The 22,203-nt window shown below is 44.5% G+C and overlaps 1 protein-coding gene across 1 annotated transcript in view; it reads right to left on the bottom strand.

The window, feature by feature from the left end:
• LOC128299351 (protein similar) overlaps nucleotides 1–22,203 on the bottom strand; it is a 109,023-nt gene that overhangs the window by 3,682 nt on the left and 83,138 nt on the right. Inside the window, exons 8-10 of the mRNA XM_053035288.1 lie at nucleotides 16,169–16,845; nucleotides 11,905–12,754; nucleotides 8,951–9,408 (exon numbers count right to left, since the gene is read on the bottom strand). Of these exons, the coding sequence (XP_052891248.1) occupies nucleotides 8,951–9,408; nucleotides 11,905–12,754; nucleotides 16,169–16,845 (1,985 nt within the window). The remainder of the gene's footprint in view (nucleotides 1–8,950; nucleotides 9,409–11,904; nucleotides 12,755–16,168; nucleotides 16,846–22,203) is intronic.

Genomic DNA, 22,203 nt, shown 5'->3' with positions numbered 1-22,203 from the left:
TTCGTTTTCCCACACCCCCACCCCACAGAAGCTTTCCCCCATTCATTCTAGTGCTTACATAACTCAAGCTCACACGCAGGTTAGTGGGACGAACAGAGATAACATAATGGTATTACTTTCACTCTCCAACATATTCTCGCTTTCCGCGAATTTCACTTTGCAGGAAAAGTGGAAAAAAAGCGTAATAAAAAGAGCATGGAAGTCGCCCGTTTCCAGCGAAAGCTTACAGCAATAGTGAAGGAGAGTGAGAGAGCAAGTTGGAAAACAGACTCTCTTTGTTGCAGCCTGTTCTCATAGCCTACTGTGCTACTCTGTTTCGTTCCATAATCCGCTTAAACACAAACGGAGTCAAAGGTTGCATGTGTTGGTATGACGTCGAAAACTGACGTCATCAATTTATTTTGGACAACCCCTAATTTTTGATCCGCAAGTAGGGAAAATTCTGATCTCCAAAAAGGCATATATGCAAACGGCAAACACTGCCACTGCCCAAAATAATACTTCTATTAAGTGTGTGTTTGTATAGGATAGAAAAGGGAATTGCTTTGCCTCCCAATTTTCCAGCCTATTCTAAGCGCCACGTGGTGCGGTACAAGCTCCACCGAGCTGAGGATGAATTAATGCACTGGATGATGGATTGTGCTGTTGTCGTTGACCTCATTCGGACGAGTCGCAACGACGGAGGCTCGATTTAGCGTGTCTGGTTACATGACCTACATTTTTGCACCACTAACGGCTCGCACGAAAGGACACGTGCTGTGTGGCGGCTCGCGTACACAGGCAGACCTCATTCGTCTAATGTGCTGCTGTGCGGACAACAGTAAGGAAACATGTCTATATGCATATGGAAATTAAATAAACACAAAAAATTGACGCTCAACACCACATCACTGAACGGAAGAGAAAGAAAACATCATTTGGACACAGTTGTTCAATTTTCATTCGGGGTTTTCGTTTATTTGTGTGGGTTTTTCTTTCATGCTGTCAGTCCCCAACGCTCCCCCATAGACCCAGGCGGCATTTTCCCTGTGCGCATTCCCTATTCACGCGTTTTCCGCTGACGTAAAGCTTCCCTAACGATATTATGATATCCTGTCCCGTGGTTTGTCACTTCCTCAATTCCTCCCTGCACCTATTTCCTTTATCGACACCCTCATGTACTGTCGCTGTCTGCTCTGTCTACTGTTTCTCGCTAACCATTGTTTGCACAAAACCTCTAACAGGAGATAGTTCGATTGAGTAGCGTAAGTGGATTTATGTAATGCTCCAAATAGCGTTATTATTAATTCGTACAATTCTACTTGTTTATTCATTGATGGTTGACTTTTTGTTAGCTTCTCTTTTGATCGATTGCTTTTCTTGTGTTCTGTGTTTCATCCCACCCTTCATTTCCTTTCTAGACGGTTTAGTTTTGTGTTTTTATTTGTTTGTTTACTGCTTTTCTGTTTGTTCTTTTGCGTTCGCTTCTTTTTCTGTTTCTGAGTTTTTTAGATTCTTTTCTTGTTGTTTGTTGCATGTTTGTTGCATGGTTTTGTCTGGTTGTTTGCAAATTTAACGATTTACCGTTTGCACCCTGTTGGCTGCCGTTTCGCTGTTATGCTCTTAAAGTTAGTTCCGTTTATTGCGTAATTTTTTTTTCGAGAAGTAGAGATTTTGTTTGCTTACGTTTACATTGCCATGTTTCAAGTGTTGCCGCGTGTTATCGGGTAAAATATTCACCAAACCTTCTTTGTAACTTTTTTGCAAATCTTACGCACTAGCACATGATTAGTTGTTATAAGTCTTTTGGGAGATAATTTGCAACGCACCGATAATGTTTGCATCAGTGGCGCATATTAGTAATTTATATCGTGTGAGCACCCGTTCCGGGTGGCTCGCCTGTCACTCAATCACATCCGCGGGAGTGTTTGTTAGTTTTCGTTCCATTTGGATAATTTATGTAATGTTCGTTCAGTGCTCTACAACGCTACAATCTGCTTTAAGGATATAATTGGTAGTGACATTTAAATAGCGTGCACTCTTGATATTAACACGGTCGCTCAAACGATGGTAGCACGGCTGTGGGAACGGTTAGGCCAAGATTGCCTTTAGAGTATTTGAATGGTGGATGCACTAAATGCTGCACCATTCATGATGCATCTTACAATACTACCTCTTACGCGGGAAGTTTCTACCGTACATGCATGCTGGAGTGTTAGAAGGAGTAGTGTACCTACGCGCGAAGTAAACTGATGAATTATTACGTTTTACTATTCGCTTGTAGAGTTAAGATGGCTTATACCCTAATGGTGTATCTTTGAATATGAAGCCTTTGAATAGTGATAATAAAGTAATGCTTTGAAAACAATAAATCCAAAGTGCACGCATGGTTAACAGATGAACGCATGTGTGAGATATTGAGATACAAAGACAACAAATCAATTCTATTCTCCAAAAAAAAAACCTAACCAGGGACGGAAAGATTTGATCGATTCACCTAAACGAACCGTTCTCGTTTTGCAACCTTTCCATTGCAATTCTCGTCTCGCCCTTCACTTTCGGTTTTGTTCGGTGGTTCTACAGAGGTTGCTTCGTTTTTTATTGTTTCGCTTAGCGATTGTATCTGTTTCATTGTCTCAATTTTGCTTCTCTGTGTGCCGAAGTGGAGTTCAATTGTGTCGCAATGTCGCGCCGTCAAATCTCATCTCTTTTTCTTTGCCCCCTAAACTTCGATCACAAAACGATCGCAATAAACCCCCACTAGCCAAATATGACCAACGCGCAATCGTTTGCCCTTTACCTAACGCACTAACTAATACAATTGCACGCACGTACACACACTGCCACCTATGTGTGTGGGTGTGTGTTTCATTCGATTTTTCCACCAACTTCAAAAAAACGATCGTACCACTCACAGACTTTAACAATATTCGCACCGTACGTATATACAACAGTAAAACAACCTTCCGCGATCATCAACATATACATGCAAAAGAAAAATTTTTGCCCTTGACTTGATCCTAATCAGTTCTGTGTTTTGCTTAAATTGTTTCGAACAGTCCCTCAATGTTTTGTGTTAGTGTTATGTGTTTTCATTCTTTTTTGCCTCTATTTCTATACGTATCTTTTTTTTTCTTCCATTTTCCATTACCCTTTTCATGAGATATTTACCATACATCGTTCGGGTATTAGATTGATAAATTTGTGCTTTTTCCGTTATAAATCCATTCCATCGGGATGCGAAAAAAGGAATTAAAAAGTCTTTCCATTGTAGACTGTTAGGTATTTGAGGTATTTGATTTTGAGTAAGGTGTAACATTGAAAATATACTTCCGTTTCCGTTTAGCAGTTGTGAGACTTTGTCTAAATACTATGCGGAAAATAATTATGCTTTGCTATCCACGGTTATCCAAACAACGTAAATAAATTAATTGAATTACGTTTTTCATTTGTTTTTTTCATTGAACGCACATCTATCGCAACAAGATTTGTACTTAAGAGTGAGGTATATTTAGAGATACAGGGTGTTCGAACAGATACAACTCAACGGAATCGAATTGTATTGTAAGAGCATCAGCCATAATACGATCGCAGCAGCACATGAAACTAGATAATCAATAAGACGTGAAGTTTTTCGTCGTGTTTGGGATGGCGACTTTGTACTTCTAGCCTGCACTGCCTACTGGGTTTTTTGCTATCATCTGCCACAATCGTGCTGTCAAATGCTGCGATCGTATTATGCTATTTTTTTTATTTGATCTATTTTTGACAACTAAAACGGAGCTCCATAATGCCCATAAAGGTTCGTCTGAACTGGTCGTAACGTAAACTTTGTCAACGATCAACAGTTGGAGTAAAAGCAAAAAAAAAACGCATCCCTTAAACCCGCTTACTTTAATGACTATAATTTGACTAACAGTTGGCATGCAGTAACCATGGTGCATGTACTTGTGGGTGTTTTTGATTTCCTTTCCGTGGTGGTGTTATGCTTGCGCCGTTCCGGGTCGTAGCCGAGCTTTCATGTAAACAACATTTAAACAACAATACTAGCATTGGTGTGCTCTTACCCGCCCCCTCTCTTTCTTGTGTATACCAGTGTTCCTTTCCATTAAGCTATTTATTTGCCACACATTTGCCATTTAACAATATGAACACACCGTTTCTGCAAACATTACCTATACCAACGATTATAAACACCAACAACAGCATTGCCTATTCCTTCCTTACAACACATCCTGTTCCACCAATTCCAATTTACATTCCAAACCAGACTGTTCTGTTCCGCTGCACCTGGGCAGTTTCCCTCTCCGTGCAACCTGGAGGTCAGTAGGGAATTGGGGATTTGGAAAACCAAAATGCATCCAAAATATCAGTCCGATGAAACAATTTGAAGAGTTCCTATGCGCTATGATCCTAAATATTTATGATTTTTGTTTTGTTTTCTTCCATCCATCCGCAATGTCCCACAACGTGTGTGGCGCAGTAGTAATCTTTGAACAATGTTTTTTGAACTCTTACATTTCAATTGCGCTTTGCTGAGGTGAGATTTACGTGTAAAGGCTCTGACTTGCCGATTAATATGTATGATACGGTCTACGAAACGCAAGATGCACACACTACGATGACGAGTTTATGTGGAAAGCTTACAGTTTACGTTGTTCGCTTAAATATATCACTGATAATGATGGTGTATAGTAACTGCTCTCTTCCTCTACGACAAGTATGGCCATCTTGTGACTGTTTGAAGAGTGGCTAATTTGTATTTATCGTGACCGTTTACAGCTACCAATGATTAAAAACAATCTTAAACTGGTGGCCTGGTGGCCGGCGCTTATGAGGAGACCTTAAAGTGTATTTTCCTCGGGACGAATGCGTCCCTCTGCGTACTGTGCCGGTCTTCTATCTATCTTCTTGTATGCTATACGAAACAAGCTCCAATTGTAATGCAGCACATTGTTTACGGTTGTGGTTTGCTTTACTCCAAACGAATTGCGTTGAATTGCGTATCAATTCACTACCGTGTCTTATTGTTTCGGAGAGGCCGGTTTCAATCAGTACGTGAGTTTGTGTATGTATTAGGTTGAGTGTGATGTATATGTTTTTCATTAATAGTTAGTTGTTTTTTTCCTTTGATTAACTTCAATTACAGTGTTACGTTCCGTACATCTATAGTATAGTAATAAGACATTTCCTTTCATAATTAATATTAAAGCTTATTTTAACGTTGTTGTCTGTAGTTGTGTTTTTAAATTTCGTTCTGTGGTTTTGCTTGTTCGAGCTGATTTGTTATGATTTGTTCAACTGGCAGTGCGGTCTAAGATCAGTGGAATGGATATCTGCTCATCGACAACATGGACAAAATGCAAAGCGAGAAAACAACTCATATGCACACAACTACGCCAATTCCGAAACCGAGTTGTAATGGGGCAAGTTGGCAAACAAACTTAGCGGCGCAGTTTAGTGACGATACGGAGCGTATCGAGGTGGCATACACCGGAGCACCGGTGCACACAAACAACGCCAAAAGGTCGCAATGCGCGCTGCATTCAGCTCGCATGGCAGCTATTGCACCGATGCACCATTGCGGAGGCAACCAGCACGGTCAGAAGGTTCTGCTAATTATATAACACAAGGGAAGAAGCGTACGTTCTGCTGCGCTAAAAATACCATTCCCGCTCAGGTTCATTCGAAGCCATTCACATGTTACGGTTGCTTCTGCATGGCCACACAGACACACGGGTTTAAATGGTGGACACACCCCCCATGTCAATGAGGGTAGATATTGTGATATTGAGAATGGGGGGAGGGGGTTTACGTGAGTTATGTGAATGAACTAACAAACGCATGAGCAATGCTGAGACATGCTTAAGTTGAACAAGTGTTACATTAGCTGAAACCTAATGTAAATAAATAAAAATATCGTTCGAATGATTCGTTCGATTTTCCTAGAAAAACCGAACGCTTACGATCGAGCTCATTCGACAATTACTCACAGTAAATCATTCCGGTCGATTGTTTGAACCGGTTTTTGATTGCATGGAAAGATTGCTACACGTGCACGTGTCTTATTTCTAGTTCTCAACGTTACTCATGCATGGCAGCGTACTCAACGGCAGCTCTGTAAGCTCTTTGCACGTGATAAGCTGTGTGCTATTTGTTACAAATGGTAAACAATCGTGTGAAACAAGTGTCAAAAGGGAACGATGGAGTCGCCTGGTGTTTTTTGCATGTAACACCTCGATGGAGGCGCCTGGTGGAAGGAAAGAAACAATAAATCTGATGCATTTTGTCGTGTTGGCCTACTCTCGCTAATGTGACAAATAATGATTCAACTGATCTGTTTTCTTTTGTTTTCAATCTACCGAGCACTAACTATTCCGTGCGTTTATGAGATGCAGTTTGAGCGTTCTGGCTACTTGCGTTGTACGATTTCGATTTCGATTGTATGATTTGTTTTCGTTTTTTGTTTGGATGCATCTGAGGTATATCAGTTTGTTCCTTTCTTTTGTTCATTGTTGTGTTTGTGTGTGTGTGTTTTTTTGTCGAGGTAATAGGTTTCACACATTCTTGTGTTTTTTTTTGTTCATTTTGAGATATTTGTATATGACCTGCCGCTCTAGGTTGATTCTGTTGTGAATAATTACTTGCATGTCCAATCCCAAAACCACCACTACAGGTTTTGCAGTGTTGGAATTTTTCTTTTTATTATAATTATTGTACAGCTATAGTCGAACATACATCTAGCATTTTAATGCGTTGAGTAACGAGAATTATCATTAAATTTAATCCTCTCTTTTTCGTGATCTTAATCTCTTTATAGTTTTTAACCGCTTTTTGCATTATCTGCGTATAGTTACATTTTATCTGGGTATGGGTTTTTGAGTTCTGACGATGCTTATGTATACCATTAACTCTACCTTTATGTTTTTTTCCCCACAAGTTCTCAGTAACGAATTCGTAAGCTTCTCAAATACGGTAAGTCATGTGACAGGATAGGCTAGCGTTCTTTAATGCCTTGTGTACGTGCAGCGATCTAGAACGACGCCAGCATGGGGCATGAATGACTACGTAGCGTTTACGTTGTATTATCTCATAGAGTCTTGTCCTCACTAACCAATGGAGTTGGCGCAGTAGAAGAGCTTCATTGATTACACGAAAGCAAAAAACATTGGTACTAATTTACACGACCCAAAGTAGTTGGTAAAGAGGCAATTACAGAACAGAATTCGTTTGGAAAAGTCTTCCATTTGCATATATCATTTAACCTGGCAAAATCTGTGCTAGGCGTTAGTGTACTTCATATACTTCAACAATAGAGTTCAGAGCTTCGAAGCTAGGGAAAAATATTTTTATTTCTTGCTTGAAGAATATTAATTTTTGAATTATCTTTCTTACACAAACAAGATAAAAGTTAGCGAGTTTGCGGTTTGCTTATATATATTATTAAATATACTGTATACGCACACCATCAAAAAAACCACCTTTCGAATTAAAGCTTCCACCATTTTCTTTTGTACAACAAACGAAGCAAAACGACGAGCTTTAAACGCACTTGCATGGAGTTTGCTCGTTCTCGGCACCGCCGCTGCAGTTCTGGGTTTTGTTTTGTTTTTTCTTCTTCTTTTGTATTATGTTTTGTACCTTCGGAGCTCACGAATAATTGTAACAAACGGCTTTTGAGCAACCCTGGCCCCGATCTTCCGCGAACACGTGCCCAAACGTTGCAACGCATCGGTCGCACGCGGACGGAAGATGGCGCAAAGGGCTTTTCAATGCCACTCTCGCACGAGAGTTGACCGCCGTGCGTATGTTTTCATTGTTATCAATGTTTAGCAAACAAATAATAAACTACTTTGACAAATCATGCCATCCGCTCTATTCGTTGCCTCCTTATCGGTCGCGTTGCATTTTTTTTGTTGATGTTGCGTAATAAAGTTGAACAGTGTACAATCTTAAACAATCGAACGGATCATAAATAAAACAATAACAGAACTAATCTAGGCATCTTACAGATCTAAGGCAACGTAAACGTACGGAACAAAACAACCAGCAAAACAATACAAAGTTAAAACAAATGTTTATTTAACAACTAACAAAACAAAAAACAACTCGCTGTTTTATGCTTTATCTTTTTTTGCTGCCCTGGTTTGCAACCATGCAACCAAGCATGTTCTTCTGCATGGGGGGACAGTATTATATTTGGAAATTGTACACGGTAAGCGAAAAACCAAAGCAAAACAACAGTTTACACGAAGAAAACGAAGCGAAGCAATGGTAACGCTTTGTCCGATGCCCGTAACGCACTCCGGTTCCCGATGCCCGTAACGCCATTACTGCATAACACTGAAGCAACGGTTAGCTGCTGTCTCTTTCGTGAGGTTTCCTCTTTGTTCTCCGTCTCGTTTCCCTTAGCGGGGAAAATAATGACGAGTCTTTCACGGTAAGCCTGTCATTGTTCTGCCCTATTCCCTCCCCAGGATCGCTAGACTCAGTTCAGTTATGTTTTTAAACTATAAATTATATCAACTATCACAGTAATTGGGTGTTTTTTTTTTCACTTCGCTACTCCACACGTAAGCATGTCTACGTTTTTACCGTCTTCTAAATTCTGTGGTTTTACCCCCATCGCTTTTCTGTCCGCCTACAGATCCGCCTACTGCCTACAAAATCGACGAGTTCCGCGAGATAGTTTTTGTTTGAAGGAACGTCCAGAGCAAAAGCACTGTGTTTGCCACTACATTGCAGCTGTCCTCAACAAGAGCATCCCTGGTAGGAACTCCCACGAACGTATTACTACTTTTGTGTCTTTCAATCCTTCCTGCTTTTGCTCTCTCTCTCTCCCTCTCTTTCTCTCTCTCTTTCTCTCACTCTGTATCCCTTTCTAATCTTTCAGTTGGAAGTTCCTTGCTTTTGTTTACTATGCTTTGGCCGCTTTGCTGGGACGGGGAAAGCAACTGTACCCGGCACTTACATCGCAACCACTGACGAGCAGATTCATCAGCACCGAATTGCCAGACTGTTCCTGCAGCAGTCCACCGTTGTTGCCCGCGTGACCGTTTGGCCAGCGTCCACCCGAGGCACCATCCTGCGATGATCGCGACTTGGACTTTAGCTTTTGTGGTACCGGTGAGGGGGCCATTAGTTGCTGCAGTAGCTGCGGCGCTGACGATGGCGTTCCTGACGCATTGGACGATTTGAGACGCTTGCAGTTGTTTCCGTTTCCGTCACCGGTAGTTTCGCTAACACCGGTTAGGGTGCGCTTATTGTTTCCATTCACACTGCCCGTACCGGTGGACTTTTTCGTCGCGGTAGTGACGAACGATGCGATAATGTTTGTCTGCGGTACGATGCCTTGTTGCGTGGTTCCTTTCGCATTGGTAGCAACGGTTCCGTTCAGCTGTAACAAATCGTCGAACTTCCATGCTTCACCTAAAAAGAAGTGAAGTTATGTTAATATCAAACTTTCTTTATACCATATTTAAAATCTGCCTGTGCTAGTGAGCATTATATTGTAGGGTATTACTTCTCTATGTACCATTACCGTACCGTAAGTGCCAGTTTAATGCGTAATTGTTATTCAACAACAAAAAAAAAATCGTCTTCCTTTTAATCGCTGCATGGTATAAATTTCGCTGTTTATCCCATAAGCGCAGCCTGCCGTTGCATGTGACCGGCCCAAAACGATGCATTCGTGGGGGACACACCTTTTAAAAATAACGGTGTTGATGAACTTTTTATTGCCATTCCCAAATATTCTGACATTCAACGCTGCGCTCCACGATAAAACCTACGCTCGCTGACGCTAGGAGTGCAACGCGCGTAAGAGCGGTGGGATTCCAATCAGCTTTTACTTGGCGCTGCATACGCTCGGCACCGTGTTGTTCCGAAACACGGTTCGCTTCGTTGAAATTTCCCACCGGGGGCAAACCCCACACGTATCAACAGCACGCTTTGCGATCGATTTCCCTGCAGAAGAAGCGGCCGCGACCTGTCTCGCAATCCGCCCCAAAGCCTTATCTGCCCAACCGCCCGATCCTGGTTCGCTGATGGTTTGTTTCCTCAGTGTTGCAGCAGGAGCAGCAGGGGGTGAGCGTTTTGGGTGATATAAAAAGAATTTCTCGTTTATTTTCGTACCGCTTTCAGCGCGGCTTTGATGGCTGTTCGCGTCTTCCCGATTGCGATCGGCCGCTAGCCTGTCTCCCGTGTTCCCGTGTTGGAACTGAGGCTTGAGTGTCACGCCACTAGGGTGCTATAGTGTACACCTTCTTTTTTTGTGTTCGGTGGTTTCACTTTCATTTTCACAAGCAGCTCTTCGCAACGTTCTTCGACTAGTATATCACAGGAACACAGACGTTTTGTGTGGGAAAGCGGAACTGAACGATCCGCTGCAACTTGTGCATTTAGGTAATACCTCGGTAACTGCACGCTAGATAGGATGTAGAGGACCATACATTTTTTTGCGCTTCATAAATGCATTTCCTGCTTGGTGGGTTATAAGTGATGATCGCACTACTTATCCGGTCATGAACAATAAGTATTGCATCATATGATGAAAAGTACATCACATTACATAGGAGTGCTTTTTTTAAATAATTTCTATTGTTTGCAAGGATCGATATTGAAAAAAGAAAACCACATCCACACTTCATCCACTTGCTGGTCAATTGAGCAAAAATCTGTTTTGGAATACATTTCCACCGGAATATACACCACCACCGTGATGATGTTGCGAGCAATTACATTAAGCATTTTTGTCGGTGTTTTGCAGCCCAACCCGGGGCCGGGGCACGAGGATGTCTCGGCTTGAGTTACTTTAGACGAAACGAATCGAACGCGGGGTGGCCACATCACGGCGGATCTCTCTCTCCTCGTGATGTGCTCCATCATTATTTGGCCACTATTTTTAGCCACCCACGTTTACGTTTAATCGCTCGTGTAGCGTATTACACCCAGCGCAGACGAACCGGTGAGTTCGGCGTATTGAGAAGCATCTTTAAACGAACGGGATAGATTGATGTGGGTGCGCTACAAAGAACACTACCACCGCGAAGGGGGAAAATAACAACGAAAAATAAACCCCTTTAAACGTTAAGCCACACAGCGTTCGCAACCGTTCGGTATTCCAGTTATCTTATTTCTTTTTTTTGTCGAAGAAATGGATCCTCAAACGCACATATGCTTTTTTAATGGATTGAGCACACGACGTTCGGCAAACGCCGCTCTTGGTGGCATCGAATGACGTATCGTCGTACTGGGAGGACGCTTGTGTGGTTAGTTATACTAATGAAAAGATTCAATTTCTTCATTAACCTATAGAACAACAAACATCAACCGTTAATCCCATAGGAGGGCAGCAGATGGAAATTGCACACGAGAGAAAACATTGTTTTTTTGTTATAAACCTTTCCACAGTCCCAGAGGTAACGAAGTAAAACAATACAGTGTCTGTCGATCATTGTTCATGTTTAGCAGTTAAACTATCATCACGGGGTTCATAGGAACATCAACGATCACACTATTATTGTACTCGTTCTTGCACGTGCTTTAATTAGTTCTATTGACAAAACGTAGCAGCGTTGCGCACCAATTAACACCACGGTGGTGTGGACTGTTCTGGAACCGATCATCAAGATGCAGCGCGATTGCTAATTAGAAGGCGAGCAACGTTGCACGTTTTCTAGCAATCGTGCGACAACACACATCCCGTGCAGGGTTTTATCCGGTTCTGTTAATGTTTTCAATGTCAAGTACACAAAACCAACCAAACCCCAAATATATCGCGAATAGCAATGAACGCATTTGGCACAGTTTCAACAGTACGGAATGTAACATGTTATGACTTTCGATTCTTGGTGTGTTTTTGTTTTTTTGCGTAGCGAAATATTGTTTACTACCTTTGCGGCCTTTTTAACGGACGCGACTTACATAGTTTTACGTTTGCTGGCAGCACAACCATGGAGTGTTGAAGGAGGTTTTGTTCCGAAAGCTTGATGCGCTTCCCATTTGGTGCCGTTTCTTGTCGCTGTTGTGCGCTGTTTAGCTGCAGCTGCTGCTGCTCGTGGAGGTGTTGTTGTGGCTGGTTGTTGTTGTGGCGATGCTGTTCCTGCTGGTTTCCGGCATTTGTATGCGCTATCAGCATCTGATTGCCGACGGACTGCGATTGTGGCGACACGTTGGACGTTTCCGATTGTATGCTGATGACATTTCCACCGCATAGGAGGGCCGCCAGGCTAGAGTCGATTGACGGTGGGGGTGCAGTAGTCAGCGTTGATTTACTGTCATTATTGCTGTTGTGTGCGGGTAGTTCGATGGAGCTGTTGCTTGTGTTTGAGGCGTGGGAGGAATTTGAAGCCGGTACCGTGTCGACTACTCCGCTGATGAGGAGACTGTGCTTTTTGTCCAGGGTGTGCTGTGAAGTCGTATGCAATGCGCCGGACGATGTTTCCTGTTGCTCTACCAGGGAGCTGCTGTCCGACGAACCGTTCGGTGATGTTCCAAGTGCGTTGAATTCGTCTTTGATGAAGAATTTCCCCGAAAGCCCGAACGCACTGATGGACGTGCCAGAATGGTTGCCTTCGATCGTGGCTGCCGGTACACCCCATAGGAGATCGTCCGAGGTGAGCAGCGGCAGATCGTCCACCTCGCTCATGGAGATGTAAGGGGCCCGCATTGACAGATCGAGCTCGTCCATGTTAAGGCTCATAAATGCAAGTTCATCTTCTGGCAGGGAACCGTTCGGGCTACACAGAGACGGTAGGCTGCTGCTCTCGGGACTCTGCAAGTAGGGGAAACAAAACAAAAACACACACACAACTAAGTTAATAAATCAGTTTACTTCCGTTTGGTACCCACGACTACACCACTAAACAATCGGTTTACAGAAAAAAAGAAACTCACAACAACGAAAAAACCATCCCAAAATTCTACGCACTTCGAAAAACTTCGCTTGTGTGCAGTGGCAAGAGCGGCTACAACGGAATTACGGATTTAGAATGCGCGCACGGGGTGGAAGAGTCGGGCAGGTGGAAGACTCAGGAAAAATAAAAGTCATAGACGAAGCAGCTCACGTGCCATTTGTGCTTTCATTTTCCGTCAACCTTACGTGGTGGTAGTTTGTATCTTGTGCGAAAAAGAATGGTATGGCCCATTCGACGCTCCCACGTCTTCGATGTGTTCTGAATTTTAACGATACGGCGCGCAACTTTCGCTCTCATCCACTATCCCCAGTGTCTTGTGAGTAACCCTTTTTTAAGAGGATTTTGGCACTCGGCAGCACAGCGTGGAGCATTTCTTTTCCTTTCTGCTTTTTTTTTTGTTTCGTTTGTTTGCTGCAACCCTGAAAGTTGGTCCCTTTCATTTGATACTGATTTCCATCGAACCATTCCCGTGCAAGAACTTTCCCGTGCTGGGGAGTGAGCACCAGATCAGTAGAGCAAAGGTTGAACGAGAGATCCGGGCTGTGAACAAGCGAACGACAATCTGACAAATTGCAAATATTCATCACGTGTGGTGCTTTCGACATTGCCAGGTGGTGGTGGAAGTTCCGTTTTCTTTTTGCTGCCGGTTCGGTAAAATCCCACAAGGTGTACCGTGCCACACACATAACGGGTGTCGATAACGTGTGGAGATGTTCTTTGTTATATTCGCAGGTAATTTGAACGAATGACATAGGACCGGGGCCACATTGTAAATGCAGCAGCGAAGAAAAAGGTTACACTGTGGATGGTTTCCTTTCCAGGGTAGTGGCCTTTGTTTTCATGGCTTATTATGCCTCTTATTAGCAATTTAAATGAGTTTCACATCACCGGCAATGGGGCGAAGATTTTGGAGCCTTATTTTCCACCCAAATAAAAGAGAGCCCAAATAAGGATTGATAGTATTAAACATTTTAAAAAAGTCTTGGGGCCGTTTTGATATACATCCTCCGGCATTTCATTTACCATGTCGTTAGAATTTACAAATGCTTCACAAATATGGCAAGTAGCTCAGTAATCTTGGAACCGATATATTGCCTCACTTTTTTAATGGGACAATGTGTTTCACAATTCTATGTTAAATGTGTACCACCCATTATGCTCGCACGATAGGTGAAGTTGTGATAAAACAATTAGACCCCACAAGTTCCAGACAATTTACGCCACATGTCACGCAAACGGGGGAGAGTCAACTGCTTCCTAAGTGCGCTCCAAAAACTGGGTGTAACTATAACCGAGTCAATCGGAATGAACTTAAAATGACGAAAAAAAAAACAGAATAATCCTACAGCTAAGTACGCTAGGTCTGGCACAGTGGCAACGGTGGCGCTAATTGTTTTTACCCTGAAACGTACTATCACGAACAGCGATGACTACGGCCACGAGACATATTAATTATAACTAATTGAATGTACCGGCAGTAATGCCGCGGGTGGTGGACTGGTGCATGGCTCGTATTTATCACAGCCTGTGTCCACGATCTGCGATGTCAAATACTGTGTGAGTGAATTTAACATTTCCACACCGCAGCAGCACACAGACTAAAAAAAACAAACGAGGTCGATTGGCTATCCGTTTGGTACCGTGCTCTAGGCTACTCCACTTCCTAAAAGTAAATAATGATCAAATTGTTTGTTTTATAAGCTGTTGTTAAGGACGGCTCGAGTCGTTTCTCCCACAGTCCGGTTGTAGGTTAAGGCAATCAACTTTACACCCAACTTTACTCATCAACGTGCGGAGTGCCACACTGCACTGCCATTGTTGGTGCCGGGAAAAATGGTCAAAACAATAATGAGGCACCGAATATCGGAGACTCTAAATGTCGCGTCAGAACCAAAACTGTTTGTTTTGGTTAGTTGAGCATGTAGAGAAAATGGAGGAAAATATTGTTGTTGCTGATGTTTTAGTAGCATCATTTTACTTCCGATTGGACTACCCCCCGACAAGGTTCCAGATAATGTACGCGTGTGTACGGAACACCAGTGTTGTATAGCTGTACCCTGGCACCTACTACGGGCGTGTTCGACTAAATCGCCAACGCGGTAGCGCTCGGAACAATCATACGATGAAGTGTGTCGGGCAGCGTATACCGATGATAAGGCGACAGCAGGCGCATCATCTTCGTAACGCGTGAAACGGGCGGCATCGTGGTCCTAAAAAATATAGCCCCGATCGCGATAAGGCCGGAGTCCCGGGGTCTATCCGCTATCGTACAGTGACCACACGAGACCGTAGGGGCTCAGAGTGTGGTCTTGACAGTGAAATAAAATAATCAGCTGTAGCTAATCGAATTTCAATTCGTGCAACAATTAGTTGCCAACACGGAAGATCGCGAACGAACGACGGCTCGGGGTGTTGCGTGGAGAAAGGGCCGGGAGAGTCTGGTTGCCGCAAAATTCTACCCCCACACGCAAATGCTTCCGCAGCGAATGCATTTATCAATGCTCCAATCGGAAGTTCCGTAATGGGCGCATGGCATCGATCAAGTATGGCACGCTGTAGTAACCCTTAACGGGCCCCCCCCCCCACACGGTACAGCAAAGCGCATCGAAGGAAATCAACAAACTGTCGGCAGATAAGCTAATTGACATCGTGTGAGTGGCTAAAAAAAAAAGGGCCTTATCTCGCCATTGCACCTACGGCACCCTACAGTGCATGAGTGTGTGCGTGTATATATTGTGATTATGTCTATTTGTGTTAGCAAACACTGATGATGCTCCTTTGCCTTTCCTCCCCCCGTGTCTCTCTCTCCTTCAAAGCGATCCGCCGTGGCCAGTAGGTGACTGGGGCGTTTCGCGATAGCGGAAACGGGAAAGCATCGTACGAGAATAGAGAAAAATAAATAAAACACCGTAGAGCGACTCATTGCCATACAGCAGAAAACACGCTTCGGCCACGCGTGATGGTGTGATCTGATCGTAATGCTCATATTACAACCGTCACACGAGTGGAAAAGCACCATCCCATGGGGTGTGTGATAGCGGACCGTCGTACCTAACCCTAGCGCCTCGGTTCGGAGCGCAGGCCTAAGGCGTGAACTTAAGAATTTGACCCACAGCGCGAAGGCTAGATTAGGGCTATCCCCCCCTCAAATCACTCTTGATTAGGAACGGGAGCAACGTATCGTTTGCAGTGTTTTGGGGCTCCAGTTGTCAACTGATTGCGGGTGTGTGGATGGTAAAGTGCGATGTCTGTGTTTTCCCTCCAACACTTACCTTCGATATGCCAGGCGACAGTAAATGCGGCGACGGACTAACTTCGTTCACCTCGTCCCGATAATTGATGAAGGGGTCGTTGCTGGTGGCGTTATGTTGATTGGTGCCGCCGATGGTCGAATGCCGACGGCCGTCACCGGACGAAACCGTGCTGGAAGCGGACGAACCGAGCCCGGACGTACCCGAGGCGGGTGAGTTGGGATTGGACGAAATGTGGGATCGGCTCGGTGATGATGGCACGGGTGACGACGACACGGACGACGGTGACGACGAGGACGACGCGTTGGAGTTTGGCGAATGGTGGCGCTGGTGGGTTTGACTGCCATTTGCGCCGGCACCGGAACTGGGCATCACGAGCGACGGCACACCGTCACCGGTGCCGGACGTGGTACAGCCCAGCGGTGACGAGGCCACGGTGGTGAGGCTATTGGTGAGACTGTCGCTGACCGATACCGGGATGCCGATGGTGCCGGACTGTACCACTATCGATGACGCTTCCAGCCGTGTGTCCTGCGAGTCGAGCGAACACAGCTCGTCCTGCAGCAGCGTGTAGCTGTCCGGTATGATGAAATCCTCGAACATCTCATTGAAGAAGGTGCCAGATTCTTCCAACGGAATGCAAGCGTCACCCGCCGTCGGTGCCAGATGCGTTAAATCATCCGGTTCATCTTTAAGCACTAAGAGGCGAGAAAAAGGCGAGCGAAAGATAACGTTCGGTTAGTATAGCTGAGGGTCGCAACTTGTTTGCCTGCTGGCGTAAATGGATTTTCCATTTATCAGCAAGAATTGATTACCCCGTTTTGGGGGAGGGGGGTGAGGTGGGAAGGAAGGATTGTGGAGAAAGAAAAGGAAAGGAAACAGGAAAGAATCGATTGAAGAGATAAATGTGATGTGAAGCAATTTCTTTTGGGAGACGAAAAAAAAAAACAAGGAAAACTCCTTTGGAATTTGATTCAGCAGCAAAAACAAAACCAGCACTCGGGAAGAATTGACCACACAGAAGCAAAAAGGATGCACGAAAAGCGTATCAAAACGACAAATAAATGTCAAATTAACATTTTCCCTTTTTTGCATAATACATTCTATGGTTTTCGTTGCCGTTGCCGAATGTTGCACGGCACGAAAACATAAACGGCATTATAAACCGTTTAATAGTGCAGTAAATAATATTTAACAAGAACAAGTCTAACGCAAGGTTCTCCCAGTTATTTGTCCCCTTCCCCCCTAGAAACGAAATTCAAATACAACGCTCTAAGAGCACTTTGCAGTGAAGTAAATTTAGCTAGAGGAAGATTTTCCCCTAATAGCATTACCATCGGGACGGTTTCAGCGAAGCGGAATTATGCGTGAATGGAAGCTGTGTTCGGCGGCAGATTTGCATTACAAAAGCACTCACAGCATCGGAGAGCATCGCGGCATGTTCTACCGCACCGCAAGAAGCTTTAGTTGCGACCGAAGATACGATGCGCGACCGAAAGCCTCCAAAACTTACCACAGCGAAACCGTACGCAACTGCAGGGCACTGTGGTTTGCTTGTGAAAAATGAATCCAAGTGTGCTTTTCTCGTGCGCATTTTCACAACAACCCCGCACGGAAAATCTACACCCCAAAAGCTTCCGGCGGAAGGAGCAAGTACGATATGAAGGAAACACTTGGATTGATTGCTCTCATTGCGCCAACAGCAAAAAAAAAGGCAAACTTTTGCGTGGGTGATTTGGTTTGATCACTGTATATAAGCACCTGTATATAACCGGGTGAAAGTCATCATCATGGTTTGCACGAAATGTTAACATCATGCTCGTTCTTGTTTTTTTGTTGTTGTGCGTGATCACTCCACACAAAACGCGACGTCTTATGATCGTTGGAGATAAAAAAAATACTGAAGGGACGCCACCCTCTCCAAAATAAAACAAAAAAGTCCCCCGAAGCAGAATACGGCCAACACGTGCGGCTTGGTCTAGCGGCACACGTAACCGTCGAAAGTCTATCCGTACACAATCACACACGCACGCTCAACTGGCCTGCGTGCAGGACACATCACGGCAGGTTGTGAATAAAAATGAAGCTTTCAGGAATTCCGTCCCATCCATCCGGGCAGGCCAGGGGCCCGGGGCCGCAATTGAAGCGGGTTTTCGTGCCGGACGCACTTTTGCACCGGGGGTTGAATTTTGATTTGAATATTCAAATTACATGATTATTTCGGTGTTTAAGGGTGTTCTGGGACCAGGTCGGTCGCTACCCTTCAAGCCACGTGCCATCAGCACGGCTCGCTTCGTTGTGCTTCGTCCTTGCCGTCCCCAACGGTCGGACCTACACTATTTCCGGTGACGTTACCGAAACCGTAACGGAAGCACCCTTATACTATAAATGAATATAACGTAGCCGGCCGCCTCCTCGGGGGATTGTGTTGTTGTCGGCCTAACGAAGTAGCCAAATCACTCGCAACCTTCCTGATGGATGGGGCTGCTACGTGGGTGTTGCGTACCGTCACGCACACACTTTGACAAAGGCCGTGGGAAATTGGCCAAAGACGGCAAACATCGCAAATCGAATTTGTTGTGACAGAACAGAAACGTTTGTTTTGTGGGGCGACTTGTTTGACACCCTCGGGTTTGGAATGTGTGAACACACACATACACACACCCAGCACAAGGACAATACGGTTGCGAGACCTGACTGAACAAGCTAGCGCCATGATTGGAGCATCAATGCTCAAGGAGTTGGTGGAGTCTTCTCCAACTCCACCAGGAGAGTTTGTTTATCTTTTTGCAGCGTGATAATAAGGCTCATCATCGCATAAGTAATTCCCAGCAACAACGGTGTACCATTTACGGGTAGCAGACAGCCTCCTTCACCACCCTCCGACGAATAGTTTACCTAAATTTTCCTCAACAAGGTTAAAAGGATTTATTCCCCCGTTTTTTGTGGCCACCGGTACCCATACCGGTACGATCTAAAAGCAAGTGAAATTGGCTTCGAAGCACACATCTTGGAGCCTCCATCACTGTCCACATGCAACCTTTGCGGGGTGCGGTACACTGAGATAAACACTCAAACCGTTCCGCATCGGTATGCTCTTGAGAATAAGCTCGAAAGCTCAATTCTTCACGGACACCAAGGATGGATGGGTGAGTGAGAAAATAGCACGCAGCGGGAGTCTCCGTGGCAAATTGGTGCAATGGGAAAAGCGTGTAATGAAGGAAGATATAAAAAATAATGGCGTGATATGAAAATGAGGGGTGCGGTACGAACAAAATATAACCAAAACCACGCCAGGATCCGCCGCCTTCAAGGGTTTTTTTTGTACATTCAAACCTGGGTCGGTGAGGTTTGAGGTTCCCAAAAACACGGGAGCGAACAGGCGCGTAGTGGTGTGCTACTGCTGCTGATATTGAATCTGAACCACGCGCCGTAAATCGTTTCGGGGTAGAATATTTATGTGGGGCTACGTTTTTGGGGGCCGAAATGTCTTTTTTACCTTCCTTTCTCCTTGCTGTTCTGCATTGTGGTGAAGGATCGCCTCCATCGCATGAGGATCGAGCGAGGGAGGATGAAATATTTATTTGTTCGTTTTTTTTGAATGGCACGTGAACCACTTCAGATCTTGGCCTTTGGATGCAGGGAATGGTTACCGTACTTTCTACTTTTTTTAACAAAAAGAAAGAAGCAAACAACGATTGAGGTTCATTTTCATGTAAATGTAAACGACAAATAAATTCTAAATTTAGGGGTGACTGGAATTTGGTGTCGCATCACGCTCCTTTAATTTCGAACCATAAGCGACGAGATGCTGGGACGATGGTAAGATTGCAGCGCAGGAAAGGAAAGTAAACCATGTGATCGACACGGTTTTTTTGGAGTGCCCTTGACGAGCGGTGCGTAAAGATGAATTACGAGTAAAATATATGCTGAAATTTGAACCAAACCATGCTGCCTGTGTCCTCCCAACGGAACTGGGGGTTTTATTCATTAGTAATTCTGCAACGATGCCTGCAGCCTTTAAGGGGGGTGGTTTCGCTTGAGCTTTAATCCCACTACTTTCGACTTTCTAGAAGGCATCTTCCCCAGCAGCAGGCAACGAGACACAAATGGATCAACGGGTCGACAAAATTCTTGACGTACAACAGACATCTCCCTGCACGTCCCCCTTCCTTCATTTTGTCCCATTTTGTCGTCGTTAAACCATATCTTATCGTTCTAATGATGCAAAAATATTACAGACGAGGCGTCTATGAGCTGCTGAGGGTGTAGGTGTGCCGAGCGATAAAGGGTCTTTGGCATCCTCAATAAACGGGCCAAATATTCACTCGAGCACGATATAAGCTAGAGAAATGAGATGAAGTATTAAGATCGCTCGATAGCAAAAAGGAGGGTCGGCCACCGAGACACCAAGGAAGCTGTAGAGGCGGCAGGCTGTTTAAACGTACTTTTTATGCTTTCAGTTAATAAGAAAAAAAAGCAAACTGGAACTCGCATAAAAGGGGTTTATGTACGACAGTGTTAGGTAAGGTGTTTGTGTTCGACACTAACGAAAAGTGAATTATAAAGATTAGATGCAAGTAGCTAAATCACCGACGGTCCTTTGCTTGAGAATTTATTCGTGCTTTGGGATATGGAAGATTTGTCAATCAATATTCTGAAAGTAACCTTAATTTGTGTCTCTAGTGTTAAACTGTGATATGACAAGAAACAATCTCCTGAAAGTCCATATCAAACAGTCCTCAAAGAGACGGACTGTTGGAATCAGATGATTGTTTCTGCTGATACTGCTCAGTAGAAACAATCAGAGCAATCACCAGAAGGCTCCCAGAGGTCTCTACACATCAAAATCCTATAGGTGTCGTTTTGCTACCAGTTTTCGCTCGTGTGCCTGCCTGTGTCCAACTACAATTGTGTACGTTTTATACATCAGAGCGCTCCAATATCAAGCAGTGCTGGGCCCTAATAGATGGGTTGGGAAATTGGATAGCATACACTGGTACGCTGCCTTCTCCGTCTAGCACACCAATGCGCCCGAGTTGACTGGGATGAATTTTCCAGCGCAAGGAATCTAGGTCAGTGAGGGAGTGGTGTATCCAGCACATCCACTCAGCGAAAGAAAAGAAGGAGCTGGGTGTATGCGAACTCCCGATGAACCAGCCATGGTAGGCAATACTTTTTCAGTGATAGCCAATGTTTTCTTGCTCGTTTTTTCCCGTCTCTTTCTTATGCCTTTCATTATAGGCGTAGTACTCGTGTTTTCTATCCTTCACAACCGCCTTGGTCACATGCACATGGTCACAGTGTAAAGTTGCCATACTAGGACTACAGCAAGATTAACACAAGGGTTTGGTGAGCAGTGGCCAATTCGTAGTTAAGTCGCTGACAGGGTGAGTTCTTTCCCCATTGACGTTGGATTGCCGTTTGCCGAGCGCCGCGAACGGAACGCCTCGTCGAAATGGGGCTGTTATGCTAGTCTCTGCTGCTAAAATGTACCCTTCACAGCCCGACCACCAGCGCGCTCAAAAGCAAGAGCTGTCCTGGAAAAAAAGGCCGTTATGCTTTCGTCACGTGATACTCGGACGGTTCTCCGGGTTTTAACCATCGACCATCGCTGGGGAAAGTGATAAGAAAAATAACCAACCAACCAAGCCGCCACCCCGCCACGGGAGGGTTTGCGCTACACAGTAACTAGTTTCTCCCCACAGGATCGTCGACCACCCATCATCGTTTTGGCTCATTAAATAGAAACAGGAGCGCTTTTCTCGGGGGTGCCGTAACTTCAAGAGGCGCTGGTCGGGCGTCCTGTAATGCATGGAGGACGTTAGCAGGCGCAAAGCAACCGGACATTATCGTAGACGGGGGAGGCTTAGCGCATAACGAAAAAGCTGGAGCTGATAAAGCTAAAAAAGGGAAGTTTAGAAGAGAGCATGGTGGAAGAAAAGATGGACAAACTTGAAGGAAAATCCTTTCAGTAAACCGTTTTACTGTCACAGCAGGATACTTCTTCCGTTGAAAAAAAAAAAGCCATCATGACGGAGAAATGGCACGATGTG

This window comes from Anopheles moucheti, chromosome 2 (assembly GCF_943734755.1).
Source record: "Anopheles moucheti chromosome 2, idAnoMoucSN_F20_07, whole genome shotgun sequence".
NCBI classification, from domain to species: Eukaryota; Metazoa; Arthropoda; class Insecta; order Diptera; family Culicidae; genus Anopheles; species Anopheles moucheti.
Note: the sequence above shows the minus strand (reverse complement) of the source record. Positions and strands in the feature narration are given on the sequence as shown.